The 18,949-nt window shown below is 38.5% G+C and overlaps 1 protein-coding gene across 2 annotated transcripts in view; it reads right to left on the minus strand.

Annotated features, from left to right (window-relative positions):
• Positions 1–14,887, minus strand: part of LOC5566323 (activin receptor type-1) — a 59,490-nt gene extending 44,603 nt beyond the window's left edge. Inside the window, exon 1 of one of the 2 annotated variants that reach the window (XM_021840355.1) lies at positions 14,766–14,887. In XM_021840355.1, coding sequence (XP_021696047.1) covers positions 14,766–14,820 — 55 coding nt within the window. In that variant the 5' untranslated portion in view covers positions 14,821–14,887. The remainder of the gene's footprint in view (positions 1–14,765) is intronic. The other variant, XM_021840356.1, reaches the window with a different exon arrangement.
• Between the last annotated feature and the right edge of the window lie 4,062 nt (positions 14,888–18,949).

The following is an 18,949-nucleotide window of genomic DNA, read 5'->3' on the forward strand; positions in this document are numbered from 1 at the left end:
GATTTGATAGTATTGAGGTAATGATGATGAAAAGTCATGTAGGAATACTTGAAGGCAATTACTGGATGACCCACTAAAGAAATTTCCCAAAATAATAAAATAGAGAAAGTTTTTGGAGCAATTCGTTTGGAAATTCTTGGAAAAGCACGTGAAGAAATTCTTCGAAGTATCCTTGAGAAAATAACTGGAGTTATCACTGATGGAAAAATCTGGACTCCTGGAAATCACTGTACGATATTCCTGAAGAAATCGATATCTTGGATAAATTCTAGGGGGAATTGGGAAAAAATCGTGGCTAAATTCTTGGGAAAAATCTTGAGGAAGCTCATCACGGAAGAAAAATTATTGCTGAAAATTTCAGGATGGATAGTTGTAGGAGATTCCTCGAGCGACTTCTGCAGAAGTTTTGGGAGTACAAGTTAGGGAATCCTTGAAGAGATTTATGTTTGTTTTTGTAAAATTTCTAAAAGGATTCTTGTAGAATATTCGGCATGACACTCTGAGGGATTTAAAGAAAAAAATCTGAAGGAATCCTGGAAAGAAATGCATGGACGATGGGAATATCCTAAGAAGAATTTAAGAAATTCCTAAGAAAATTCTTGAAAGAAATGTAAGGAAATTCTTGAAACAATCCTTCAAAAATTTAAATACTGTTGGAGGAAATTTCTTGAAAAATTATGAAGGAACTACAGGTGGAATATCTCTAAAGAAAAATCTCGGAGAAATACCAGCTGGAAATTCCTTGAGTAATTACTGAACCCTTGAATGAAATTCCTGGGAGTTCCAAGACGATTTTTTGGAAAAGTTCCTTGAAAAAAAAAACATGATCGAATCCCTGAAGAAATTCACAAAACACTCCCTTATAACAATTTTGAATGAATTTCTGAGCAAAATACTGGAGATATATTCCTAGAGTAAAACCCGAAAGGAACTCCTGGAAAGATTGCTTAAGAAAATCTTCGAATGAAATTCTTTGGGATACTTGTGAGAGTATTTCTGTAGGAGCTTTTATAATTATGAGAAGATTAAAGCCTGAGGAAGACCTCAGGAGAATTTATTGAAAAATCCTTGAGATAATTAATGATATTATCAGTGAGTAAAAAAAGTCCCAAGAAACCGTCAAGAACTACAGGAGCAACTTTAGAAGAAAATTTGCTTACATATTCCTAGACTTATTTTTTGAATGAACTCGTTTGAAATTCTTGAAGATTTTCCTGTGAAAATTTCTGAAGTCCTGGTAAAGTCCCTCAAATATCCTCATAGAAATAATGAAGAAATTCCTGAATGAATTCCTTAGGGGAAAATGGACTTCTCCAAAAAAAATCCTGGAGGAATCACTGTAAACCTTGAAGAAAATTCCTAGAGAAACTCGTGGGGCAATCACTAAAACAAATGCTGATAAAAATTCCTAAAAATAGGCATGCAAAAATCGCGGAGAAATACAAGGAAATTTAGGTCTAGTACCATTGAGTCAATTAAATGAAGTATATCTGTAAACTTTCTTCTTCTGTTATGTAGATGTTTGAGGTTATGGCTTTCAGTCTTAAATAAATCACAAAAACGGATTTTCGCTTACATCCGACGTTTCGGACATATGTATTGTGCCTTTTTCAAAGAATTAGCTGTGTTCCGTTTTATCGTTTGCCCACAGCATAGGCAACATTTGTCCAACAGCATAAAACGAATTCCTCGTTCCGGGTCACAGAACTGAAAACGCAGTTGCCTGTTTTGGCGCCACATTTTTTTAAGACTGAAAGCCATAACCTCAAACATATATCAGTACAAACTCAAAAAAAATTACTTGAAGGATATTCGTAAAGGAATCACAGAAAAAAAAAAATTCTGGAAGAAACTCCTAGATCATCTCGTGAGGTAATTCCTAGAGGAACATTTGGAGGCAGAAAATTTATGGTTGAATCTTTTTTGAGACTTATGAAAGAATAATTGAAAAAAGAAATGTAAGAATCTCTGAGATAATTTGGGGAGATATCACTGAAGAAAAATTCATGTGGTGTACGAAGCTTCTGGAAGAATCGTTGAAAAACAATCCCGGTGAAACTCGTGGGATAATTCCTGCGAGAAGTCTTGAAGAAATTCTTGAGATAAATCCTGAAACAATCGTTAACCCTCAAAGCTCCGGGACAGACCTTATATTTTCAATCGACTGATGCTCAGAAACTAATAACTTTAACGAAATGTGGTTTTCACTATGATCGATGGGATGAGTTATACTTCCTGCGAGTGGGGTTTTCAAACCGGAAGTTTAGGTCCGGACATGTTTTTCAACCGGAAATAAGTGTTCCCTAGTCACATATTTTATAAATTTAACAACGAAACCAATGTTTAACGATAAGTTTTAGCTATTTTTAGACATTATGTAACGGATCAAGGCAAGTATACACTATTTAAAGCCGAAACCTGGTTCCGGAAGTACTTTACGGGTAGGAGCCGAGGTCAAGGAACACATATAAATTTGACCTGAAGCAAGCATATGTGGCTACTTGAATGTCATGAAATCAGCTCAGGAAGCCAATGCAAAACATCAACTCTCAATATTGTCATTTCTACCATATGGCCAAGGCTGGGTTGTAGGGTCACTTTCGGTGAACCGGGAGACAAATATGGATGAAGCTCAAAACTAGGCAAGCGACTACTCAAACTTCATGAAATAGCCTCAGCGTAGCTGTAAAAACATGCTTCTTGCCTATACGGACACTTCGGTCAGATGATCAGACAATGACCGGATTTTGAGGTCACTTCCGGTGAATGAGAAACAAACATATATAATTGGCAAAACTAGGCATGTGACCGCTCAAATTGTAACATCAGCGTTGTTATAAGAACGTGCTTTTGTTTGTATCGTATACTTGTATACTTCGGCCTGATGAACAGACAATGGCCGGTTTCTGAGGTCACTTCCGGTGATTCAGGGGTGATTCATGAATAATAGGTAAAAATAGAAATGCGACTACTGAAACTTCATGAAATAACCTCAACTTTGTGGTAAGAACTTACTTCTTGCATCAATCGATACTTCGCCCAGAACCAGAATATGAGCGGATTTTGAGGTCACTTCTGGTGAACCAGAAGACAAACATGAATAAAGTATAAAAAAGGAGCTGTTTGCAATTGTAAAATACACAAGCTATAAGAATTTTGTACACTCTTTTGATAAAAGAGAATAGATTTCTTTTTTCATATTTGTTTCCTGATTCAGCAGAACGGATCTCAAAATCCGGACATTTGGCTGAAGTGTTGATACATGAAAGAAACATGTTCTTACAGAAACGATGAGGATAATTCATGAAGTTTGAGTAGTCACATGTGCAGTTTTTCTTTATTTGGTTCACCGGAAATTAACTCAGAATCTGGTTATTGTCTAGTTATATGGCCGAAGTATGTAAAAAGTATGTTCATACAGCAACGCTGAGGTTGTTTCATGAAGTTTGAGTAGTTGCATTTCTAGTTTTACCTATTATTCATGTTTGTTCCCTGAATCACCGGAAGTGACTTCAGAAACCGGTGATTGTCTGTTCATCTGACGTCAATACGTAAAAAAAAACATGTTCTTACAGCAAAGCTGAGATTATTTTCTAATGCGTGATGGTCGCACACCTATTTTTTAATTAACTATGTTTGTTCCTGATTCACCGGAAGTGACCTCGGAATCCGGTCATTGTCTGGTCATCTGGCCAAAGTGTCCATACAGGCAAAAAGCATGGTCTTACAATACTGAGGTTCTTCCATGAAATTTGAGCGGTCGCATGTCTAGTTTTACCAGTTATATATGTTTATCTCCAGATTCGCCGAAAGTGACCTCACAATCCCGTCAATGTTTGGTAATCTGGCCGAAGTGTCTATATCATATTCATACAGCAACGCTTAGACTACTTCATGAAGTTCGAGCAGTCGCATGCTTAGTTTTGGTTTCATCCATGTTTGTCCCCCGGTTCACCGGAAGTGACCCTACAACCCAGCCTTGGCCATATGATAAAATTGACAATATTGAGAGTTGATGTCGTGCATTGGTTTTCTGAGATGATTTCATGACGTTCATGTAGCCGCATTTTCGCTTTGGGACAAATTTACATGTTTTCTTGACCGCGGCACCAACCCGTAAAGTACTTCCGGAACCAGGTTCCGGCTTACAGGGGATAGGCAAAATGATTGAGATAGGCAAAATGTTGCCCAAATTCAATTGCTTATAACTTTATGAAAAATGGATGAAATTGGATGCATCTGGAAGCAGTCGACGGCAAATTTGGTCCAGTTTTAGGAACTTCCTTGGCCATGCATATTGGCCACTGGACACCGGAGATGTTCCGGATTTTCTGAGGTCATGTCCAAATGTCATTTTTTCTGTCGCTTGTATTTTTGTGTGGTGTAAAGTTCGATAGATGTTTGCAATTTTCCTAGAAACTAGAACTAATAGGAAGTTGAATGCCACCGGACGCATTAAGATTGGTTGGAAATCTTCAGAAATATGACCATTTCCGTAAAACTGGTTCTTGAAAGCATGGTCAGTCATGTTTGTATTTCCAATCATGTAAATATTATACGGAGCTATATCCAAGCGGACACTAACCTTAAAAATGATGATTCCTGCAGCATATTCAGAACCATTAGATGCACAGACTACACTATAGAAGGTTCCAAGTACCCTGGGGGAAGTGGTCAATTAGGAACATATCCGGAACCATATCAATATGGGCATCAAACTTCATGATTTTTAAAGGTTATGCTTTCCGAAGCATTTCCAGCATCACCGGCTGCCATGACCACTTTATAGTAGGTTCCAGGTGCCCCGGGGAATGTGGCCGATTCGGAACATGTCCGTTCATCTGTTTAGAATCACATTCTACCATAAACAGTAAGATCTATGGGACTTGGAAAATGGCGATCATTTTCAGAACCACATGATGTAATAACCACTCTTTAGTAGATTCCAGGGGCTCCTAGAGATGTGGCCAATTCGAAACATGACCTCATCCCCCATGGAACCTACTATACAGTGGTCGTATAAATAAGTTGCGCTGTAAATACTTCTATTAGCATCACCTTCAAAAATCTTGATGTTTATACCCATATTGATGTGTTTTCGGGCATGTTTTGAATTGGCCACATCCCCCGGGGCACCTGGAACCTACTATAAAGTGGTCATGGCAGCCGGTGATGCTGGAAATGCTTCGGAAAGCATAACCTTTGAAAATCATGAAGTTTGATGCCCATATTGATATGGTTCCGGATATGTTCCTAATTGACCACTTCCCCCGGGGTACCTGGAACCTTCTATAGAGTGGTCTGTGCATCTAATGGTTCTGAATACGCTGCAGGAAACATCATTTTTAAGGTTGCTGTCCGCTTGGATATAGCTCCGGATAATATTTACATGATTTGAAATACAAACATGACTGACCATGCTTTCCGGAACCAGTTTTACGGAAATGGTCATATTTCTGAAGATTTCCAACCAATCTTAATGCGTCCAGTGGCATTCAACTTCCTATTAGTTCTAGTTTCTAGGAAAATTGCAAACATCTATCGAACTTTACACCGCACAAAAATACAAGCGACAGAAAAAATGACATTTGGACATGACTTCAGAAAATCCGGAACATCTCCGGTGTCCAGTGGCCAATATGCATGGCCAAAGAAGTTCCTTAAACTGGACCAAATTTGCCGTCGACTGCTTCCAGATGCATCCAATTTCATCCATTTTTCATAAAGTTATAAGCATTTGAATTTGGGCAAAATTTTGCCTATCTCAATCATTTTGCCTATCCCCTGTATGTCCCATGCAAGAAAATAAACCAAATGATGTATTCTTGCCTTGGTCCGATACATAATGTCTAAAAAGGGCTAAAACCTATCGTTTGACATTTGTTTCGTTGTTAAAGTTTTAAAAAATGTGACTAGGGAACACTTATTTCCGGTTGAAAAACATGTCCAGACCTGAACTTCAGGTTTGAAAATCCCACTCGCAGGAAGTCTAACTCATCCCATCGATCATAGTGAAAACCACATTTCGTTAAAGTTATTAGTTTCTGAGCACCAATCGATTGAAAATAAAAAGTCTGTCCCGGGGCTTTGAGGGTTAAGGAAATTCCATGAAGAATCTCTAAATAAATATTTAGAAAATAGAAAAATCAAAATAGCCGTTACGAAACAAATGCAGGAGTTCCTGAAGATGCATTCGTTGAAAAACACCTATTAAAAATCCTGTAGGAACCGCTGAATAAATGACTAGAGAACTCCCCTTACCTTTGGACGATTGCCTGAAATTTCTGGAGGAATTCCTTAAAACAATTGTTGGTGTTTCCCTTAGGACATTTTTATAAGAATTCTTGGTAGAATTACTTTATTTCTTGAGGAAGCCTTGAAAGAGTTTCCTGTAGGAACCTCTGAAAGACATTCCCAAGGCATCTTCTGGAGAAATCCCTGGTGCAACTAGTGGGAAACTATTATAGGAATATGTTATTTCCTCCAAGAGTTTTCGGAGAAGTTAATGAGTCAATGTTGTTGATCTTTACGTTACCGGCCTCCGTCAAGGCATTTTCAAACAGCTGCCATTTCGTCAATTTCTTTTTTGAAACTACCCTCAGTTTACTTTAAAAAGGTTTCAGTTATTTGTCATAAATGGACAATTCTGTATTCGGAACCATGCCGGAGATATTCCGAGTTGTACTGGGGTCACGAGGGTGCGAAAATCGGGAAATGTGTTGTAAAGTGCTCGTTTTGGTAAGAAAAAAAATCATGTAAAAATTTTAAGTCCATAGACGCTAAGTGGTCCCCCAACGGCCTTGAAGGTGTTGAGTGTAAATGACCCCCGTGAGCAAAATTGAGCTCGGTGCTCTAGTGGCCGCAATATATGTACGAGAAGGCACTAGTAACAAAATCTCATGCGCGATAGATAGAAGTTTATTTTCTTTGTAATTATGAACGTTATGTCAACTAGCTTTGTTCAATAAATACTTATTGTTTAAAACACGTTATTATTTTGGGATAGTAGGTACCACTAAATTAAGTAAATGTTGACAAAAAAAGGACACGGGTTGGAACAATTCAACCGCATTCACTTAATTATTACTAGCCCAAACTGAAATAATATTTTATACTAGAGACATCTCTGTAACAGTGTATGATTAATTAAAATTTATAACTACAAAAAAATAAACCTCTCTGCTGACTATCAATGCGCACAGAAGAAATTGTTACTAGTGGTTTACGTGATCATTTTGCTTTCTCTAGAGCAGCGAGTTCGATTTTGCGCACGGGAATCATTTACACCCGATACTATAACATCTCGCATTTTCGAAAAATAGGGGACGGCCTAATGGTACTAAGTACTCCATATATTTGGTCACGAGAATTCCGTTGTGCATGCGCTACTACGCTGTCCTAAAACAAATCCATGTTCTCCTATGTTTGCATTCCCGGCGATCAATTCCTAGCTAGTGAACCTAAGCAGAGGCAAATCTTTTACATTATTTTGTCGTTTGCCGTCCTTTCGCATCATCCGTATGCCCGCCACACAACATGCAAGAAAACAAACCGTTATCTGCTATCGGTGCGCGGCGGCGCGCGTAAATTTCAGGAATATTTTCATACAAATGCTTCAAACTCAATAAATTTGTATGGAACATTATCAGACTGTTATACCATTAGACTCGTTATGAGTTGCTGATTACAATGAGTATAAAAACTAGCCTGAAAATGGAAATAATATGCACAAAATCGTTGTGCAAACACACAAATTATTGGATTGCGGATGATTTTTAATCTAAAAACTTTAAATTTCCCGAGAGTCCAGCTTCTTCAAATTTTGAGTAAAATCAAATATTTTTTTACGAAAACATTCCCTAAGATCTTAGCAATATCGTGATTTGTTTTATTTTTTGATATCTTAATCCGTTAAATTTTAAAAAATCAAAACGTGCGCCAAAGTCGGGGGTTTTCCCGTTTTTTCGGCCCGGTGATGAAGCTTCCCCTTAAAAACCTTTTTTTTTCAAATGAAAGATATGTTCGAAAATAAAATTATCTAGGAAAAAATGATTATTTTTGTTGTTTACCACGAAAATCAAGAATGTTTATCCAGTGATCTGAAAGGGCCTTAATCTTTCTCTTAAAATGGGATTCAGATGTATGGACTTCATTGACGTACCCACAATATTTTTTTCTGGAGAGCGTTTTACATTTTTTTTTTCTTTGGGGAAATTGAGGCTGATAGTATGATCGTATTAGAAATAATCACATTAGACACCTAGAAGTGTCTAAAAAAAGAGACCATACATATATTATGAATAATAAGAGAAACCTAACAGGAAGCACGAGATGAGAGTTTGATTGCTATGTTGAACAGACATTTTTCTATGTATAATTCTACGGCCCTTTTTTGTAATTTCTCATGACATTACAAATATAACAGCTTGATTTACTATAGATTTCTTTCCCGTATTACTCCGCAGATCTCTTCAGGAGTTTGTTTTGAAATTTTTCATGAACTTTCTGGATTTTTTCTAATATCTCTTTTCCGTTTAGAGTATCTTCACAAACTCATACAGTAATTCCTCCATTTTTCTTTTTGAAGAATTTTCATTGAAATCTTTATATATTTTCTAGTCTAGTTTCTGGATAAATTCCAAATTTCATGCAAAATTTTTAGATTGTTTTGGAAAAAATGAATTTCGTAAAAGAATCATGGAGTAATTTTGTGTGAAGTACGACTTCCTTCAATTCCTTCGAGGATCTATGAAAGACCTCCTAAATGTTTGATTTTTTTTTCATTAATGACACTTTACACCAGAAAAAAAAGAAACCTTCTTAAAATTTAGACAAATATTATCTCCAAATAATGTTCTACAAGACGTTTTGAAGAAAATAATTGAAGTAGTTGGTTCGAATCCCTGAACCTTGAATAAAGTTTTAAAAAATCTATGGAGATTGGAAAATTTTAAAGAAAAAATATCAGAGAAATGTTTGAACCACAGCAACAATATTTTGATGATATGCTGGAGACATTCCAAGAAAAAACATCTGGAGGAACTTAATGAGAAATCCAAGAAAAAAAAAATCGAGTAGTTCTTTGAAAAGTTTTGAGCAATTCCTGAAACTAATCGAGGATAAATATTTGAAAAATCCATATGAAAATGCCTGGAATAAATGAGAAAATCGGCTTAGGAATTATTGTAGGTTTTTGTGGAAAAGTGTCGAAACGAATAAACTTTTGTGGAAGCGTTAGAGCGAAAGAAATTCCTCTAAGCATCCATTGAAAAATAGCAGGTAGCATCCCTGAAGAAATTTATGAAGGTATTCAAAAATAAATCATTGGAGAAATTACTAGAAATCCTGAAACAGTCTGAAGATCTGAGAAAAATATCATTAAGAACATGTGGAATAGTCGCCTAATAGGTTTTGTAGGTTTCTCTGGAGCCTCTAGAATTTTGCACCAGGCGCTTATTTATTTTGTATAATATCCAAAAAAACAATTTTGTATTTTTTTTCAAGTTTTCAACTTATCAACTGCTTATGAACGAGACCCAACTGAAACTGTACTTGCCTTTACTAATTTGGCAACCTTAAATCCATGTCTAAACATGTTTTATACTGATTCATTAGAAATCGTTAAAAGGACTGAACATGTCAATTAGCGTTTTGATAGCGGCGCAGCCGACAAAATTTATGGTTGAGGTGTTTTTTGCCACAGAACCCACATATTCTACTATCTATTACTGTTTCAAAATAATTTCCCTGAGTGTAGCCGAAATTCCCTGAGAATTCCAGGTTTTTCCAGGTTGAATAAAATTCCCTGAGAATTCCAGGTTTTCCAGGTTTTTCCAGGTAGTAGACACCCTATCATTATTCTGGCCTTAATTAGTGTTATGCTATTACGGAAAAGTGGTTTAGAGTTGATATTCAGAGAACAGCATTGAAATTGTACCAAAAGTTTGTGATCCTCGAAACACCCTAGAGCTAAGACCAATATTGAAAGATTCTGGGCCATCGTGAAGCAAAATCAACAAATAATTATAAAAGTAGGGGTCTATTTTGTAAATCGAGCGGATTCATGTGACTCGTTTGTAGTCATTGTCGATCATAGTAAGCATGCATATTTCAGATGTCACCCGTCGACTCCCATAGTAATCCAGTCACTTAAAGTGACAACTGTCGATAAACTCGAGTGACAGAGCCGTGTCGAGTAAAATTTTTGGTCGACAGTGACTCCAGTCGAGTCATTTTTGATCGACTCGACTTATAAAATAGGGCCCGTAGACTTTCACATTTGCAAACAATTTTTTTCTTACGTGAACTATTGACCTTTTCAATCTTGCAAGCAATTATAATGAAATTTTACTTTTTTTTTTGATGTGTGCATATAAAATGACAACCAAATTCCGAAAGCCGTGGATTCATAACTGTGGGATTTTGTTAACAATATCACAGTAATGAATCCACGATAAGTCTAGTGTTACCTTATTTAATTCTGTGTTTTGAGCTTCTAAAATCCACATGATAAGAATTTTTTAAGCTCAAAACACAGAATTGTTGAATAATCTTGCCAGAAAATCTGCATGTAGGACTGGTAGCAGATCGCTTTTAGAGACTTCATTATAATTTCCGCTCAATAACTGGACTGAGTTGTTCACGTCGAGGGATATTTGGGGGTTTATGACTTTGGTGGTCGATTTCCGTACAAAGTGAATAATTTTTAATCGACACACGTAATATGAATGCAAGTCTCTAAAAGGCCTTTTAACCAAACTCGAGCGGAAAGTCTCTCTAAAAAGGGATGAATAAGAATGAAAGATTTTCATTTTTTTTTTCGAATGCCTCGGTCCTTGAGCAAAATCCTAGAGGCTCTTGAGTAACCTCAAGAAACCTATTTTCTTTTAAGATTCCTCAAAGAAAAGCTTAAGGTATGCTTCTAGTGATTTCTCACCAGATTTCTTCTGCTATACTGTCAGGCATTTTGCTTCAGAAATTTCTCTCGAGATTTGTTTACACATTTTCTCAGCAGTTCAGTAAAAAATAATCTCCAGAGATTTTTCAATTAATGTTCAGAGGAGTTTCTTCAGAATTAGCTACGGGAAATCCATCGCAACTAGCCCCAGTGATTTCAACAGGGTATATGTACTCTTAAAATTTTCCCACATTCTATTGTAGGATTTCGTTCAGAGATTTTTCCACCAATTCTTTCATCGATCTCTCCATTAGGTACTGTAGCAGATTTACCAAAGATTCATAGAGGAGTTCTTCCAGGAAAATCCTCAAAAGGTTGTTCCAGAATTTTCGAAGACATTCATCAACACTTTCTCTGCGACGACTTTGACTAACTATTTGCCAACGAAAAAAGTGTTTTCCTAGAAAAAGTGCTTAAAATGGGCTAAATTTTTCAAAATCGCCCGATCAGTTTATCAATTTATCGAAAGTTTTCTTATTAAGACGGTTAGTTGACTATTGGATTTTTGATCATTTTGATGAATATGGAATCATACATCACAGTTAGTGCATAGTATTTATCTGACTCGATTAGTTCGAAATTTGTCGAAAATAAACGCAGCTCTGGTGCTACCATGGAATAGATTTTTCCAGCAAACCCTTCAATTCCTGTGCCGATTTTCCAGTCATTCTTTCAGATATTTTTGTATGGATTCCTTCATAAATTCATTCAAGGTTTTTCTCAGAAATTTCCTCACGCATTAACTTAATTTTCGTTCGTTGCATTAAATCTGCAGCCCACCTAATGAAAGACATTCACTGATCGGGCTGTTCGAGTTAAATATCATAGCCCAAATAAAACGTAGCCTATCTAAAGATTGTGCAACGAACGAAATTCGACTGAACTACCGTAAAAAGACAATCGACGAAGAGAAACGATTGATGCAGATACGCCTGTGTGATACTAAACCCGAGATCTAGTCAAGGAATTTTCGAAAATTATTGAAGAATTTTCGAAAATTACTTGGAGATTTTTCTAAGAAAATCCAACCTCTGATAAAACTTACGTAGGTTCTAAAATAACTCTTCGTGATCTCCAGCAATGATGTTTAAAATATCTCCTGGACTCTTGAATGGAAATCTCAAAGGACTTCCCATATAAATTGCTTAGGTAATTGAAAAAATAATAAATCGAAAGTAATACCCTGCAGCATTCCAGGAAGAAATTCCGTGGATTTTTGATGTTGTATTAACTGGAGTGAAACCTTATATAACGTTTTGAATGATCTTTGTTGATTCTACTACAGAAACTACTCGAGAAATGTTCTGTAAAATTGCAAGAGTAATCCTAAGATAAAATTTTGAAGAAATTCCAAGAGAAACATTATGAGAAATTCCTAGTCGAATGTATTGAGGATTTTTGGAGCAATTTTAGGAAGTATAATAAAACTCCTGAAAGGATGAATAGAAAAATCAACGTTGGAGTTTTTGTAGAGTTTTTTTTAGAAAAAATCTAAAACTTCAGAGACTCTGGAACAAATCTTTGTGAATAATCTTGGGAATCCTGTAGGAATCTTTCTTTTAGAGTAACAACGGGAGAATTCGTTAAAGGAATAGATAGATTTTTTTGAGGGAAACTCTGCAAACATTATCAGAATAATCTTCGAGGAAATGGAAAACCCTATCTCAATTTTTGTGCCAAACAATTGAGCACAGTAGTATAGACAAAAGTATCGAGCAGAGGCTCCTCTCTCACTGATCCACATCTGTGGGATAGTCTAAAACAACTTTTAAAATTTCTATCAAAATCAACACTTTTTCTCAAAATTATCGAAAAATTTTAGGTAGGTATGTTCATAAAAATGGTGTATTACAGGGAAAGAAAGCTATTATGGAGAATAATGTTGGCGAATAATAAATAAAATTGAGTTTCATACATTATTCATACACTGAGATTTGGAGATCCTTTCAACAGTAAAGTAGTTCATGTATAGTTAATTTAGTTTAGGGTCTATAAATATGGATTCAACTTTAAAGGAAAACTATAACAAAAAAACCTTTGTAATTGCTTAAAGAAAATGGGATAGTAATTATTTTGAATATGGCAAAACAGAATTTTGGTCAAGCACCTCCTATACCCCAGTTTCGAACAGCTTGATTTGTTTTATACAGTCAACTCTCCTTAACTCGATGTTGAAGGGACCATCGTGTTATAGAACACAAAACCAGTACAAATGCGATCCAAGGGACCATCGAGGTAGCCATGAAAACCAACTTTTACTATGGTTCTCTAACTCGATATCGAGATACAGAATATCGAGTAAGGGAGAGTTAACTGTAATATCTTTGTAACTTTTGCCCAAACTTTGTAACTAGTGTCTCAAACTACATTCATTTTCCATGGATTACGTCGATCATGGTATCAAACATGCAATAAAAAAGAAAGAATGAACAACCCCGTAAAATGTGTTACTTTTCATCATATGTCGAAGAGGTTTTCGATGGACATTTTGCAAACTAATTAAAATGCAAATTCTTCTTGTAGATCTCGCATGACTTCTGATCTCCTCCTAAAAGCCATTGGTAACCATCTGTGTAGCTCGTTGTTCCTATGAATTTGAATGGAGTTACACGTTGTTCAACAACGCAATGGTGAAGAAAGGATCATTCTCTATTTGCCAGTAGTGTTGGTTTGGATGTTTGTTCATTCATTTCCTCAGAACGAGCTACACACATGGTTACCAATGGCTTTTAGGGCGTTATCCCAGGTTATACGAAAAATGTTGCCAATGCATTAAATAGGCAATAAAATACTATTCCTGGAGTAAAAAACTCGATGATGAATAAATTTACACAAATCGAACCATTTCCAGATTGTGTCCGGTATTGGGAGCCACCTTTCATGATTGATCAATTTACTACAGTCAACTCTCCCTTACTCGATCTTGAAGGGACCATCGAGTTAGGGAGACATCGAGGGACACCAAACCAGTGCAAATGCGATCCAAGGGACAATCGAGATATGAAAATCAACTTTCACTATAATTCTCTAACTCGATATCGAGATACGGAATATCGAGTAAGCGAGAGTTAACTGTATTAGAATACATCATCAAAATGTAATGTCAAAATTTGTATTTATATTTTAAAATTTATTTTTGTACGCTACAAAAATGATATTTATCATAAATGGGAAACAAGATCAAATAAAAACAATATTTTTTAAAATTATAAATTTAATGGTTTAAGTGTCCGGTACGAGGGGATCTCCCCCTTTGTTTTGCAATGTTAGATCGGTGACTAGGTCTTTTAATGATTTTAAATCAAATATGCTTTAAAATGGTGAACCTCAGTTGATTCATAACTGTAGGGTGACTGTAGTTCAGCAGGTGTAGTTTCAATTTTGATCCGCTCTCAGCTCATTTTTCCCACTGTTCATCATGTACACACGAATAAAGCAGAAGCACCGAACAATCGGTCAGGTCGAAGAAAAGATCGTTTTCTGCTTTGCACTTCTTCCTCCGGGTTCTTTCTTTACACCGCACCATCCCACCCTCCTCCGGGTGCATCCGATCAACATAAAAACTCGCTTGCATACACACTCTTTCCCATATCGAAAAAGGAGGAAAAAGCTCCTTCACACTGCCTACGAGAAAAAAAAAACGCAATGCACTCTCCGTCGTTCGTCGCCCATTGATTCGGGACGGGTCACCAAATGGATTTTTCAAACGCCGATTTCACCACCGAAAAACGACACCCGCGAGCGGAAACCGGTGGAAACGGATCGGCCGGACCGGAAGCTAGCTACCGAGCGCGGAATATTAGCTCACCTTGGGCGAAACTGGACGCCAGCAGCAAAATAAAACCGAACTTTGCAAACACCATCTTGACTTTTTTTCACTCTCGGGAACTGTCTGCTGGCTGGCTGTGTTTCTTTTCGATTTGCCTCCTCCGCAACCGTTCCGCACACCAACCAACGCAGTGAGAGCGAGCGAGAAGGCGAGAGGAATGTTTTGACAGCAGTGTTACTGGATGCGATTTTATTTTTGACTTTGGTCCGGTGTAAAATATACGTTGAACTCTGAAAATTTCATAGAGGGTTTTATTTTCATAGATGGTTTCATGTGATGTTAACCGTTTTGGTTGATATTCGGGATGCTAAAATTATTTTATATATTATTTAACAGCCATATACATTGAAAATGTAGGCGTAGGGTAATTGGGACCAGGGTCCTAAGTATATGTGTCTTTAGCTCGAACGATTGTTTGATTCTCTAGATTTGTGCTGGATTAGAATGCTTGTTCTTTGAATTGACGACGATTTTAATTTCATTTTTCTAACAGCAAATAATACACATACACTGAGGAGGGCGGTCGTAAGACTGTCATAAGATTTGCTTATGGAATTACGACACAAGAAAAATCTCTGAAATTGATAAAACCATTGTATGGTTTTCGGCAGATGTTGTTTCTATAATACACCTCGTAGGAATTTCGTAAGATGATCTTATGAACCAGCATTGACATGATAACAAAATCCATAGATAGTCTTATGAATTACGTTTCAATCCATTCTTGGTTCCATAAGACTGTCTTGTGTAATTTGAGCTTTAGATAGATTTCAATAAATGAATTATACTAATTTGCGTTAAAAATTGGGTTAACCAACTTGCAAAAATCAATTTTCTATCCATTTTGTCACGCCGCAATTCGATTCGGACACTTAACTGTAATCATAAGAATCGAGTTGCGATACGACAAAGTGGCTGAAGATTCGATTTTCGCGAGTTGGCTAACCTATTTTTAATGCGAACAATATATTATAGCCGCGAAAAAAATATTGAGAAAAGTTTTGAAGAACGCTTTATTTAATTGGTGCAGGTTTACGTTAGGGGCGGTCGAATAATGAAGGGATTAATGGATGAGGGGGGCTTAGGGTTTCTTACGCGTCATACAAATTGTTTTCATTTTTCATACAATCCAATGTTCGGATTGTTATGATCGGTGGGAATGAAAAGACTCGGAGTAACTGCTAATTACGTCTATTCTTGTCAAAAGCTAATACAGGACAACTGAAACATTTTTCTCCTCCTAGCGACGCCGTCTTCCAAGGCTTGCTTGGTTGCAAATCGGTGCCTTGGTAGCATCTCCCCCTTTTGGTTAGTTCCGGATGTACTCATCAAACTTCTTCGGTGGACGCACGGATCGCTGAGGACGTTGAGTTGGCCGTTGCTGCTGCAAAGGTGTTGAATACGACGGTGGTTCTCGCTGCAAATCTTCCAGGAGCGTTTCATCAAATTCTTCATCCTCACTTGGATCCTCAGCTGGTAGCGAATCATTCACCACGGATTCTAAATGTTGTTCGGTAACGTGGCCTCTTTGATCGCCGGAACCATGAGGTTGTTGAACGGGAACGATGGTCGCATCATTACCAATGTACGACTGGGATTGCTGTTCGGGTTCTGCTTGTTGGTGAAGACCGAAATCCTGGATTAGAATGTTCAATGGAACTGGTCGCTCTGTTTCAATGTCCTCGCCGCAACGGATCTTCAACTGGTCAATGTGGGATCGTAGCACCTTTCGTCGGCCAATTTGGTGATCAAGGAGGATGTTGTAGTTGACATTGCCAATTCTTTCGATGACGACACCTGGCATCCACTTCCAGACTTCGTTGGAAGAATGTACTTTGGCGTTGCTGTTGACGTCTCTCCTCCCCCAATGATTTTCTTCAAAGAGCGCTTGAGAGTGTCAACAAATCGTTCCGCTTGGTCATTTGATTGCGGGTGATACGGCGCTGTGCGGAAATGAACGATTCCTAACTCCTCGCAGAATTTCCGGAACTCGGCACTGACGAATTGACTTCCGTTGTCTGTCACGATTACCGTTGGTATGCCGAATCGGGCGAAACATTCGCGGAGGAAAAAGATTGTAGTTGAGCTTGTCGGAGATCGCGTCTGCAGAATTTCTGGCCATTTCGTACTTGAGTCCACAACGACCAGATAGTAGAATCCATCCAATGGACCAGCAAAATCCAAATGTAGCCGTTGCCATGGACCATCCGCATCCGGCCACGGTTGTGGGTTGGCTTGTGGAGGGGACTTGGCAGCACTGGCGCAGCTTGAGCATCGGCGGACGTAGTCAGCAATATCGTTGTCGATTCGTGGCCAGAAAACAATTCCTCGAGCACACGCCTTCGAGCGTTCGATTCCGGGATGACCATCGTGAATTCTCTTCAAGATACGTTTTTGTAAGCACTTGGGAATAACGACTCGATCCACCATCATCACGCACCCTCCGATCAATGAATAGGACTCTCGATGACCAAAATAAGGTTTTACCTCGTCTGGAACAGCTTCATTTCGTGCTGGCCACCCATTCTTGATGTAGGATGACACCTTCTGCAGTAGTGGATCTTTAGCTGTAGCGTCTTGAACCATCTTGGAAGTGACAGGGAGGTTTTGTAGAGTATCTTGCAAACTGGAACTGACATCATCTTCGACTCGAACCATTGCGATTACTGCTTCCTCATCTGGCTTCTCGTGGTTGTTGATGAGACGCGACAAGACATCTGCGTACCCAAAATTCTGTGTTGAAACGTACTCGATCGCAAAATCGTATCCCAAGAGTGTGAGCGCCCATCGCTGAAGACGGTTTGCGGTGTGTACCGGAATCCCTTTCTTCGATCCGAAAACTTTCAGGAGCGGTTGATGGTCAGTTTGAAGCGTGAATCGTCTACCCCAGAGCATACGATGGAATTTTGTACAGGCAAACACTAACGCAAGGGCCTCCTTCTCAATCTGGCTGTAATTTTGTTCGGCTTGATTGAGCGATTTGGCTGCATGAGAAAACGCTTTGATGCTTCCGTTGGGTAAGCGATGCATTATAACGGCTCCAATACCCGTCTTGGATGCGTCACCAGCTACAATGATTTCGTGCTCCGGATTGTAATGGGCGAGGAGCAGATTCGATTGCAGGACACACTTGATATCCGAAAACGCATGTTGACATTCCTGGCTCCAGATGAATTTGACGTCCTTCTTCAATAGGTTGTCCAGAGGATGGCGTAGTTGGTGCATCTCTCGTACAAATTTCCCGTAGAAGTTTACGGCGCCAAGAAACGATCGCAGGGTTGTAACGTCCGTCGGAGCTGGCATCTGGACTATCGCTGAAACCTTCGCTGGATCGGGTCGGATTTCATTTGCGTCAACAATGTGTCCGAGGTACTTGATCTCCTTCTGGTTGAATTGGCATTTTTCTAAGCGTAAACGAAAACCATACTCACGTAGTCGCTTGAAGAGTGCGTTGAGAGCTGCAAAATGTTTCTCTTCGTTCTCGCTGTGAACGATGATGTCATCAAGGAAAACGTCGATTCCCTCCAGACCTGCTGTCATCTTCGCCATCAGCTGCTGGAATGCGCCTGGTGCTGATTTCACTCCTGGTGCCAAACGGTTGAATCGGAACAAGCCACGATGGGTGTTGATTGTCAGCATCTTTTTCGCTTCATCGTCCACTTTTACTTGAAGGTACGCGTCGGAAAGATCAATGATGCTGAACACGCGTTTGCCGGCGAGCTTGGCGAAGATTTCATCTGGCGTTGGTAGCGGGTACTGGTTCGCTTCTAGAGCTGCATTGAGTCCGGTGGAGTAGTCGGCGCAAATGCGGACCTTTCCGCCTGGCTTCTTGACGACAACTATCGGAGCTGCCCAGTCCGAAAAATCGGTGGGTGTTATGATGTCCAAACGTTGAAGTCGGTCCAATTCCTCTTCGACCTTTTCAGTGGCATGGAATGGAACTGGCCGCCTGGGCCGGTAAACTGGCTGCGCATCTGGCTTCAGATTCAGACTAATTTGAGTTTTGGTGCAGAGACCTAATCCTTCCTGGAAGACTTCAGGATATCGAGCTGGGAAATACTGTTCATCACGAGGTAGGTTTGAAAGCTTCACTTTTTTGCAATGTGCAGCAAGCGGTTTCGACCACAGATCGAAAGCGTCCATCCAGTCTAGGCCAATCACAT

This window comes from Aedes aegypti, chromosome 2 (genome assembly GCF_002204515.2).
Source record: "Aedes aegypti strain LVP_AGWG chromosome 2, AaegL5.0 Primary Assembly, whole genome shotgun sequence".
Lineage (NCBI taxonomy): Eukaryota > Metazoa > Arthropoda > Insecta > Diptera > Culicidae > Aedes > Aedes aegypti.